Consider the following 11,083-nt stretch of genomic DNA (forward strand, 5'->3'; position numbering starts at 1 on the left):
TAATATAAGAGCGTTATAATACTGCATTATAACCAAAATTAGTACAGTCATAAAAATCTGAAGATTATAATTGAACAATTTCAAAATCAAAACCTAAATTTGAAAATGTCGCTAATGTTAACCTAACGAATGTATTAAGTTTGTCATAATATTTTATATATTCCTAATTCATTTTGCAAAAAGCTAAAATTCTAAAAATGTTCAAGTTAAAGTATAAGAAAATTAGTATAATCGGATTTTATACATATTGAAAAATTAGCATAAAATGACATTTTAAGTGACTATTTTGTGGTATAAATATTAGTGAGGTCCACTCCCGATTTGGGTTGAGTCAAAGTGAATTCGGGTGCAGGCTAAGTTATGCCACATTTTCGTATATGTTTTTTTCAACACAGAGTCGTTGAAACAACTCGGGTAAACAACTCGTGGTAACGGTTCGGCCATTCTGGCATGCTAATGGCTAGAGGCTAACTGCTCGTTGGCTCGCCTCGCCATTCTGGTACGCTAATGGCTCGACTATCGATTCGGCATAACGATTCGTTGGCTCGCCTCGCCATTCGGCAAACACGGGTATGTTAACCACTCGCAACCTCTCATCTCATAAGTACCGGCCACTTTGGTTACCGACCGTTCTATAGGTCTTACTTCATCGGTTACGGAATTAATTATGAATTAATTCCAATTTTGAATTTCTTAATTAATTCTCTGGTCAGCTGTTACAGGGGTTATAATGACTAATTTATGATCAGTTTGAATGCCATGGTTAAATGCTATTAATCCATCAATTCCTATATAATGCTTGGTTGAGCAACAAAATTTTCAAGCCATGCATTAACTCCTACGATTTTTAGCTCTCAAAATCTATCTCTGCTCTTCTTCTTTTCTTAGCAACTGTGTTTCATCCCTTGCTCTTGTTCGGTGTATTACTTTGTTTGAGTGCTCAAGCATTGAACTGTAATATGTTTTATCCAAGGAAACCTAGACTACAAGCCTACAACGCTCCTAGCAACTTTGGGAGGTAGCAAATAATGTTTTAAGGAAAGTGCGCTTCGCTTGACTCATATTAACCACGTACCAGAAAACCCTTTCGTTCTTGTACTTGTTATTTTTTTCACAAATATTATTTACAATACAAATCTTATATTACAGGATGGAAATATAAGAAGTTAGGTTATCAATCTATTTACTTATTTAGATTGGAAAATATTTGGTGTACGTATCGAAGATGTAAAAATCAAATTTAAATATATATATATATATATATATATATATATTATTTTTTCTAAGTTTGTTAATTAACACTACACACCATTGGTCTACACACTCGCGATTTATTTTAGCAGTGGCTCTAAGATCGGGGTCGTGTGAGTTTAAGATTAACACGACAAAGTTGGATCACATAAATTTAAAAATAAATGAAAAGGAAATAAGTGTATGGTATTGATGATTTTAATTATACTATAATAATGCAATTTATAAAGCTAGATTCGGTGTATTGCAATGTCAATTCTAGTTTCCAACAGCACCATTAATGATTAAAAAGGATTTGAAAAGGGGTGAATGTGTTCCCATAAATTAATCCTCACCATGGTCAAGCTAGCATACCACTGAAAGCTTAACCATGGTTAGTTAGGCCAACAAACCCAATCATTAACCTGCACACTCACTTTCCACGTACTATATATTCAAATCATTCTACATGCAATTCCCTCATCACTCATCACGGCATTTCCATTAAGCTGTAATTTTATCTACAATGAAGCCTTTCATGCTTGCCAAGCTTTTTCTCTTCCTACTATTTCCCAATCTAATGTACCAAGCAATATGTTGTTCCACTCTTTTTCCCCTCCTGGCCTTTTCCCTCCTCCCCCTCCTCATGAAATTTTGGGTGGTGGAAGGAGGGTTTGCATGGAGGAACTACTCTAATAACCAAAACCCTAAAAAACTTAATGGCCCTATGTCTTGGCCATTCTTGGGGTTTTTGCCTCAAATGGGGTCTCATGCTCACCGCAAACTAGCCTGCATGGCAGCTTCAATGGGCCTGAATCGTCTGATGGCCTTTAGCCTTGGCACCACTCGAATGATCATCAGCAGCCACCCGGACACTGCCAAGGAAATCCTTTGTGGGACCTCTTTTTCGGACCGTCCCATAAAGGAATCGGCTAAACTACTCATGTTTGAGCGCGCCATTGGGTTCGCTCCCTTCGGGAGCTACTGGCGTCAGCTGAGAAGAATGGCGGCGAACCACATGTTTTCGCCTCGGAGAATTGCCTGTTTGGAGGGTGTTAGGAGCGCAGTAGCAGAGGAGATGATTGGAAAGATGGACAAAGAGATGGGTGAGAGTGGGTTTGTGGAGGTTAGAAGAGTGGTGGGGGAAGGGTCCTTGAGAAATGTGGTAGAGAGTGTGTTTGGGAGTTGTTTAGGGTTGCAAGGGGAAGAGTTAGGGTTGATGGTGAAACAAGGGTATGAGTTGATAGGGGAGTTTAATTGGGGAGATTATTTTCCATTAGGGTTTTTATTGGACTTTGGTGGAACAAAGAGAAAGTGTCACAGATTGGCTGGGAGAGTCAACGATCTTGTGGGTCAGATAATAGAGAAGAGAAAAAGGGAATTGGAAGGAGTAGAGCTTAACGTGAAGACGAATAATAATGACTTTCTTAGTGTTTTGCTATCATTGCCTAAAGAGGATCAACTTGTTGATGCAGACTTGGTGGCTGTCCTTTGGGTAAGCCCTAGCTAGCTTCCTTTAATCTTTTTACTTACCTTTAATTATTTTCATTTATTTTTCTACTTTTTCTTTTTTCTTTTTAATAAATTAATAATTAAAAAAAAAAAGAAGCAAAACTCTGTAGTACTACGTAAAATTATCTCATGTACGTTCAACTAATAAACTCTATATATAATTACCAACTACTTTGTACTGTAATAACATCTCTGTTATCTATAGAACATATACTACCTGTAAAGAAAATCATTGTTTAAAAAAAAAGTATTCTATGATTCAATCATTTTGTTACTAGATCTTATAAAACAATAATAATATATCATGGCCTCACCTAACCAATCTGTGTTTGAAAAGAAACATTAAACAAAGTTTAGAGAGGTTTTACAATATTAATATGTTATATAGTCTATAAAAAAGGTAGCTATGTCTTGAATATATTTCTTAACTTGGCATAAAGTATGAGGAGGAAAGAATAAAAAAAAATTAATATAATTTTATTTTAAAGTATGATATTAATACACACATAATATAATTTAAGTCGTATAATACTAAATTACTTATATACTTTTTATTAATAATAATAAACTAAAACTTATAATTTCACTAAACACATCCACAAAACCCCCCCCCCCCCCAAAAAAAAAAAAAAGTGTCGTCGAATGACAATACCGATCACCTTATTATGAATAGTACTTTTGAAAGTAATGACTCATCATTAAATGTTAATAATGTCCCCTCCACTACTACATTTTATGTGTTTAATTACATTATTGGTATTTAACCCAATTTATTTAGAATTTGATTTTTTTATAATATTTAATTTAATAGTAGTGACAAATACTTCATATGTTAATTTGAGAACTATACGGCTATATACCTATTATATGCCTTAGAATATTTTTCTTATAACAATTTTGATATATTTGAAAAAATTAAAATTAAAATTAAAATATTTTATTTAGAGTCTCAAGGAGCTTACTATTAAATTATAAAACTTTTAACAACTTGAAAATAATTAGGACAATTAGAATTCCTAAACTTTTGAAAGTCATTTGATAATATTAGCGAAGATTATTAGTAAAATTAATTCTATTTTTGTCCTAGATTTATATGTATCAGTCCATGTACTTTTAGTCGAACATCCTTATTTGGTTCTAGTATTATTGTGTTACTGGTTTCAAAAAAAAAAGTATTATTGTGTTACGATCATTTTTTTCCATTCATCAACAAAATTATTGAAAATTAGTTAAATAATACAAGGGCATTTTGATCTTTTTGATAAAAAAAAAAAAGTAGGTTGACCTACTATCTATATATATATATATATATATATATATATATATATATATATATATATATAATCCATAATTAAAGACCAAAACATTCCTGTATTATTTAACGAAATTTAAACTGTTTTGTTAGTAAAAGACCAAAAAATGTCATGCCACAATAATATACTAGGAAGAAAAGTGGATGTTTTGAAAAAGAAAAAAGAAAAAAAAAGAGTAAACTACCGACTATAAATCTAGGACCAAATTAAAGATGAAACTAAGTGACTAAGTGTTATTAGTATTATATCATGAAGAGGCTAGGGGACAAAACACAAAAGTTGAAAAAATAAAAACTTAAAAGTGTTTACCTTTTTATTTTATTTGATTTTAAATTTTTTGAAAGATGACCAAATAGCTATAAAAGTGTATACTTGCATGCATGCATGGTTGCTATTGGGGTCGATAAACATGCATACTTCGCCATTAAGAAAGTAAAATAGAATGGATTCGCACAAAGCTAGTGAGAACAAAAGTATATATGAAAATACTTATCAAAATGTATGTTGTATATGCATTACAAAAAAAAAAAAAACTTTATAATGCCTGATAAAATATCACATTTTGTACATATAAATATTGAGCCATACTAATATTTCTAGTAACACGATACGCATAACGATTGAAAGAACGAAACATATATAGTAGTGTCGGTAGAAGGCTTCATATGTAACCCTCCATATCATATTTTAAAAAAAAAAATTAATGAATAATTTTATCAATTTTGGGGTTTTCTTCTTTTCCTTTTTTTTTTTCTAAACTAATTTAAATTAAGTATCAGCTTGAAAACCTGAAAATGACTTTCGGTAGTCATTTTAAAAATTTTTCCGTGTTTAGGTATTCAAAGAAAATATAGTCAAAGAAAAATATTCATTTTGATAAACAGAAAAATAATCAATTTGGAGGAAAATGACTTCTTAGAGTTTTGGTCGAAAGACATTTTTCGGATTCTTTATTTTCCCATCACTCTCATATCTTTTCAACCTAATTTTTGGATTATTATTACCACCACCACTACCAACACTACCACTACCATCACAACCACAACCACGTACATATTATTATTATTATTATTATTATTATTATTATTATTATAACAAATAATATATTCATTTTTAAGAAAATAAACCAAACAGAGAAAATACAATTTTTTAACTTTTAACCAAATAGAAAAAGATAGTTTGATGATAACGTTCAGCCAAATATTATAAAATTAAAATATTTTTTAAAAAAATGAATCATTTCCTAAAAAAACCTTCTAGATTTTCAAATCAACCCTAAGTGCATATATATATATAAAAGTTGTGATCTTTTTTTATAATTGTTTATGTAGGAGATGATATTTAGAGGAACAGATACCGTTGCAATACTTGTGGAATGGATCATGGCTAGGATGGTTTTACACCAAGATGTTCAAGCAAAAGCACAACAAGAAATTGACACTTGTGTGGGTTCCATTAGGCACGTGCAAGACTCAGACATACCTAACCTTCCCTATTTACAAGCCATTGTAAAAGAGGTACTTCGGTTGCACCCACCCGGCCCATTACTCTCTTGGGCTCGACTTGCGGTCCATGATGTCTATGTGGACAAGTGCTTCATCCCAGCTGGGACAACTGCTATGGTCAACATGTGGGCAATCACTCATGACCCCCAAATTTGGAACGACCCATGGGCCTTTCGGCCCGAGAGGTTCATGGAGGAGGAGGTTTCAATCATGGGTTCCGACCTTAGGCTTGCGCCTTTTGGATCGGGTCGCCGGGTGTGCCCAGGACGGGCTTTGGGCTTGTCCACAGTTCACTTGTGGCTGGCCCGATTTTTGCAACATTTCAAGTGGCTTCCAGGTCCGTCAGTTGATCTCTCCGAATGTTTAAAACTCTCTCTTGAGATGAAGAAACCTCTTGCAATTCGTGCGTTTCGCCGTCAATTATAATTACGGTTTTCTTTTTTCTAATTATATACTATATACTTTTATGTAGTCCTTTGTAACCCAAAAAGTTTGGTTATCATGGAATTAAGTATGCTTTGCATAAAATCCTTGAAATAATATTGTTCAGTAATTTAATGGAAGCTTATGAGCATTGAGTATATTATCTTGCACTTTGAAACATTTTATTAAGGATAGTAATGAGTCGGGGTGTGTAACAACCCCAACTTCTAACACTAACACGGGGATAGATAAATAAAAGGAGAATTTTAGGGATATCATTTAGAAAAGTCAAATGTGGATAGCTTAAGTTAACATCCTCAAGTCAGGGGTGTCGCACCACATTTAGGCCAACCATGTCCAAATGCTAAGGCTAAAGTCTCATACATCTCAAAATAACAAATGTCTAAAACTAAACCATTAGTGTCTAAGCCAAATTACGGAACTTTGTCTCAACATAAGTACTACAAAGTCAATCCATATAACAAAAGGGGAAACGAATCTAGGCCACATTTCTCTAAGTCGCTCTCAACAAGAAACCTCCATACCTGAAAACAGGATTTAAAAGAATCAGCTAACGATGCTAAGTAATTTCCACCCCACCCTGTAAAATACATACATATATAGTTTTGAAAATAGTTTTATATTCAAAATAGGTTTTGGTACAAATGGTATCAAACTCTATGTAAAGGTTTTCAAAATGATAATTATACACAAGGGTAGAAATTTATAAAAGGAAACACCATTACTAATAGCTCTCTGAAACAAGATCAAAACACAAGAGAGTACCTGGACAAAATTGTTGGTCCCAAGGGGATGGGGTACAAGTCTAGAGGGGGGGGGGTGAATAGACTTGTATAAGATTTTGCAAATCTTTTCGACCTCTCGTGTGTATTGAACTCAGGATGCTTAGGTTCGATACCTCACGAGGTGAAGACAAAGTTTTATGCGCAGCGGAAAAGTTATCCCCTTTTTAGTTAGCACGAGTTTGAGTTAGTTCGAGAAGTGTGTTTATATGCAGTGCAATCGAGAGGTTAGCGAGAGATAAAAGCAGTAAGTAAATGCAAGAGAGATTTTTAAGTGGTTCGGCCAACCCGCCTACGTCCACTCTTCTTCTAGAAACTCCCTGGAAGGATTGCACTAAAAACTTCCCTTTTTAGTACAATATCGAGCGCTTGAGCTTTGATCACGAAGCCCGCCTCAAGCCTCAGGTTTTTCGCCCCGCTTCTTGTTACTCCACCTATTGAGCACNTCTCTTGGGCTCGACTTGCGGTCCATGATGTCTATGTGGACAAGTGCTTCATCCCAGCTGGGACAACTGCTATGGTCAACATGTGGGCAATCACTCATGACCCCCAAATTTGGAACGACCCATGGGCCTTTCGGCCCGAGAGGTTCATGGAGGAGGAGGTTTCAATCATGGGTTCCGACCTTAGGCTTGCGCCTTTTGGATCGGGTCGCCGGGTGTGCCCAGGACGGGCTTTGGGCTTGTCCACAGTTCACTTGTGGCTGGCCCGATTTTTGCAACATTTCAAGTGGCTTCCAGGTCCGTCAGTTGATCTCTCCGAATGTTTAAAACTCTCTCTTGAGATGAAGAAACCTCTTGCAATTCGTGCGTTTCGCCGTCAATTATAATTACGGTTTTCTTTTTTCTAATTATATACTATATACTTTTATGTAGTCCTTTGTAACCCAAAAAGTTTGGTTATCATGGAATTAAGTATGCTTTGCATAAAATCCTTGAAATAATATTGTTCAGTAATTTAATGGAAGCTTATGAGCATTGAGTATATTATCTTGCACTTTGAAACATTTTATTAAGGATAGTAATGAGTCGGGGTGTGTAACAACCCCAACTTCTAACACTAACACGGGGATAGATAAATAAAAGGAGAATTTTAGGGATATCATTTAGAAAAGTCAAATGTGGATAGCTTAAGTTAACATCCTCAAGTCAGGGGTGTCGCACCACATTTAGGCCAACCATGTCCAAATGCTAAGGCTAAAGTCTCATACATCTCAAAATAACAAATGTCTAAAACTAAACCATTAGTGTCTAAGCCAAATTACGGAACTTTGTCTCAACATAAGTACTACAAAGTCAATCCATATAACAAAAGGGGAAACGAATCTAGGCCACATTTCTCTAAGTCGCTCTCAACAAGAAACCTCCATACCTGAAAACAGGATTTAAAAGAATCAGCTAACGATGCTAAGTAATTTCCACCCCACCCTGTAAAATACATACATATATAGTTTTGAAAATAGTTTTATATTCAAAATAGGTTTTGGTACAAATGGTATCAAACTCTATGTAAAGGTTTTCAAAATGATAATTATACACAAGGGTAGAAATTTATAAAAGGAAACACCATTACTAATAGCTCTCTGAAACAAGATCAAAACACAAGAGAGTACCTGGACAAAATTGTTGGTCCCAAGGGGATGGGGTACAAGTCTAGAGGGGGGGGGGTGAATAGACTTGTATAAGATTTTGCAAATCTTTTCGACCTCTCGTGTGTATTGAACTCAGGATGCTTAGGTTCGATACCTCACGAGGTGAAGACAAAGTTTTATGCGCAGCGGAAAAGTTATCCCCTTTTTAGTTAGCACGAGTTTGAGTTAGTTCGAGAAGTGTGTTTATATGCAGTGCAATCGAGAGGTTAGCGAGAGATAAAAGCAGTAAGTAAATGCAAGAGAGATTTTTAAGTGGTTCGGCCAACCCGCCTACGTCCACTCTTCTTCTAGAAACTCCCTGGAAGGATTGCACTAAAAACTTCCCTTTTTAGTACAATATCGAGCGCTTGAGCTTTGATCACGAAGCCCGCCTCAAGCCTCAGGTTTTTCGCCCCGCTTCTTGTTACTCCACCTATTGAGCACTTGAGCTTTGATCACCAAGCCCGCCTCAAGCCTCAGGATCTTCACAAGACAGCTCCCAGGTTACTCCGCCTCTCCTCAGGTTTTTCTCCCCGCTTCCAGTTACTCCACCTCGAGCACTTGAGCTTTGATCACCAAGCCCGCCTCAAGCCTCAGGATCTTCACTAGACAGCTGCCAGGTTACTCTGCCTCTTCTTGCTTAATCCAAAGCAAGGACTTTTGGTTGTCACAGTTGAGTGTAACAAACTCCAATCTGACCAAAAGCTATCGTTGAATCAATTTCGATGTAGAGCAGCTTCGGTCACCTTCTAGATATGTGGCAGTTTAAGCTATGTAACTCTCTCAAACACTAAGATGTGTTTTTCTCGCTGTATTGAATATCTGGATGATATTCCAAATTGAATGCTTACACTTGAACGTTTGAATCAGACACCTCTTTTGAATTTCGAATGAACCAACCTCATTTTTATCACTGTGTCTTCACGTCCTTATATATGAGAGTTTGAGGAATAATTCCGTTGGAGGGAAAATTATTCCGTTTGAAATCTGTCTCCCATGCCGATCATGGGTCTTGCGTATTTTCAGCATTCTTCATGGAGTGGTGGTCTTGTAACTTGAACCTTTTGTCTGGTAGAGAATATTCTATATTTCACTTTCTTGAGTCCATGCTCCACTTTCGTCTTTTGGTAAAAGTTACTCTTTTTATATTCCCATCATTCCTTGTTTGTGGGGAATCAGACCACTTCAGCATTGGTGTACCTTTTGACCGTTTGTGGTGGAAATCTGATGTGTCATCCATTTCCGTCCATTTTGAAAACTCACGTTCGGCACCTCTTCATTATTCTATCTCCATGATATTCTTCTTCTCCAAACTTTAAGTATGCTTCCTGACCGTCATTCAGCATTACTGGAGAAGTGTCAGTTTATCGAGACCAAGGTTGATGTCTCGATTGTTTGATGTCTCGAACCCAAGCATCGAGAGGTCTACCTCTCGAACTCTGCTTATGTCTCGAACTGGATTGCTGTAACGAGAGATCCTATCTCTCGAACTCTGCTTATGTCTCGAGACTTAGTTGATGTCTCGCAGACCCTTATTCTTCCAGAGTTGTCCCGTGCCTTCTTCTGATTTGTCTATAGGATTACAACACGAGACTTCTAAGATGTTCAAACAAATTTACCTTGAGCTTAAATACTTTCCGAGTTGAGCTCAAAGTTACCCGGTTGTATTTTCGCTCTTGGTTTACTTGTCGAACTTACAGTGTTTTGCCTATGTATCGAGACTTGGGGATTTCTACTTAACAGTTGGTATCATCAAAACCTATTACATGATGTTCCTAACAAAAATTACTTTATACCAACTTATACAAGATCACCAGATTCAAAAGAACAAAATAAGAACACGAGGGCTCAATACTGACAATGTACTCCCAAAGCCACACTTATGCACATATCCATACAAGTACATAAATAATCACAACAATATAATATAGGAGGAATATGTCAGCTATTATCTCAAATAGGTTCTCAAAACATATCATAACTTCACCATGACTCAAATACCATAATCAAGTAGTAACCATGTCACAATAGTATACAAGTAGAGTTATTGGCAATATTGAAATGTCATACACAAGTGTAGAGATACTAATAAACCTTAGCAATGCATAACAAAGGTAATCTCATCAAACCAAATACAAACAGGGAACAAGTGTGGAGGTACCAATGGGTTTAGCAAGGCAGGGACTCCACCGCAACGAAGCCTAGTGAGCAGTGTTTCCCACATAACCGCCACCACCGCCCATCCAGCAGAACCTTACTTAACACAATAACTTAGCAAGGCAGAACTCCACTATAGTGAAGCCTAGTGAACGGTGCTTCCCACACATCTGTAACCTCCGCCTAAAAAAGCGAAACCCCACTTATACCATCAATCTTTAGTAAGGTAGGACTCCACCGCAGCGAAGCCTAGTGAACGGTGCTTCCATCACCTCTGCCCAAACAGCGGAACCCCATTTAATCATAATCATGTAGAGTCGGAGCTCGATTTCCAACACAGTTCATCACCATCCAATCATTAAGATAACCACCGCAATAACACGTTTAGGCATAATAATCTCCAAGTATAGTTTTACCATAGAATACTAGAATATCATTATCAATCATACATAGCACCATAAGGGGCATTAAATACTCAAACATAGATACGGACTAGTTTTCCCAACATAT

General features: G+C 36.1%; 1 protein-coding gene across 1 annotated transcript; it reads left to right on the plus strand.

The window, feature by feature from the left end:
- Nucleotides 1-1,728: 1,728 nt before the first annotated feature.
- On the plus strand, nt 1,729-6,101 carry LOC116027182 (cytochrome P450 78A5-like). Its single transcript, XM_031268644.1, has 2 exons — nt 1,729-2,725; nt 5,387-6,101. The coding sequence occupies exons 1-2, from the start codon at nt 1,757-1,759 to the stop codon at nt 5,984-5,986; spliced, it is 1,569 nt and encodes a 522-aa protein (XP_031124504.1). The 5' UTR covers nt 1,729-1,756; the 3' UTR covers nt 5,987-6,101.
- Nucleotides 6,102-11,083: the final 4,982 nt, after the last annotated feature.

Source organism: Ipomoea triloba, chromosome 8 (assembly GCF_003576645.1).
Source record: "Ipomoea triloba cultivar NCNSP0323 chromosome 8, ASM357664v1".
Lineage (NCBI taxonomy): Eukaryota > Viridiplantae > Streptophyta > Magnoliopsida > Solanales > Convolvulaceae > Ipomoea > Ipomoea triloba.

Coding starts and splice junctions, on each gene's coding strand:
- LOC116027182 (XM_031268644.1), top strand. CDS start 1,757: ATGAAGCCTTTCATGCTTGCCAAGCTTTTTCTCTTCCTACTATTTCCC. Junction 2,726..5,386: donor ACTTGGTGGCTGTCCTTTGG/GTAAGCCCTAGC, acceptor TTGTTTATGTAG/GAGATGATATTTAGAGGAAC.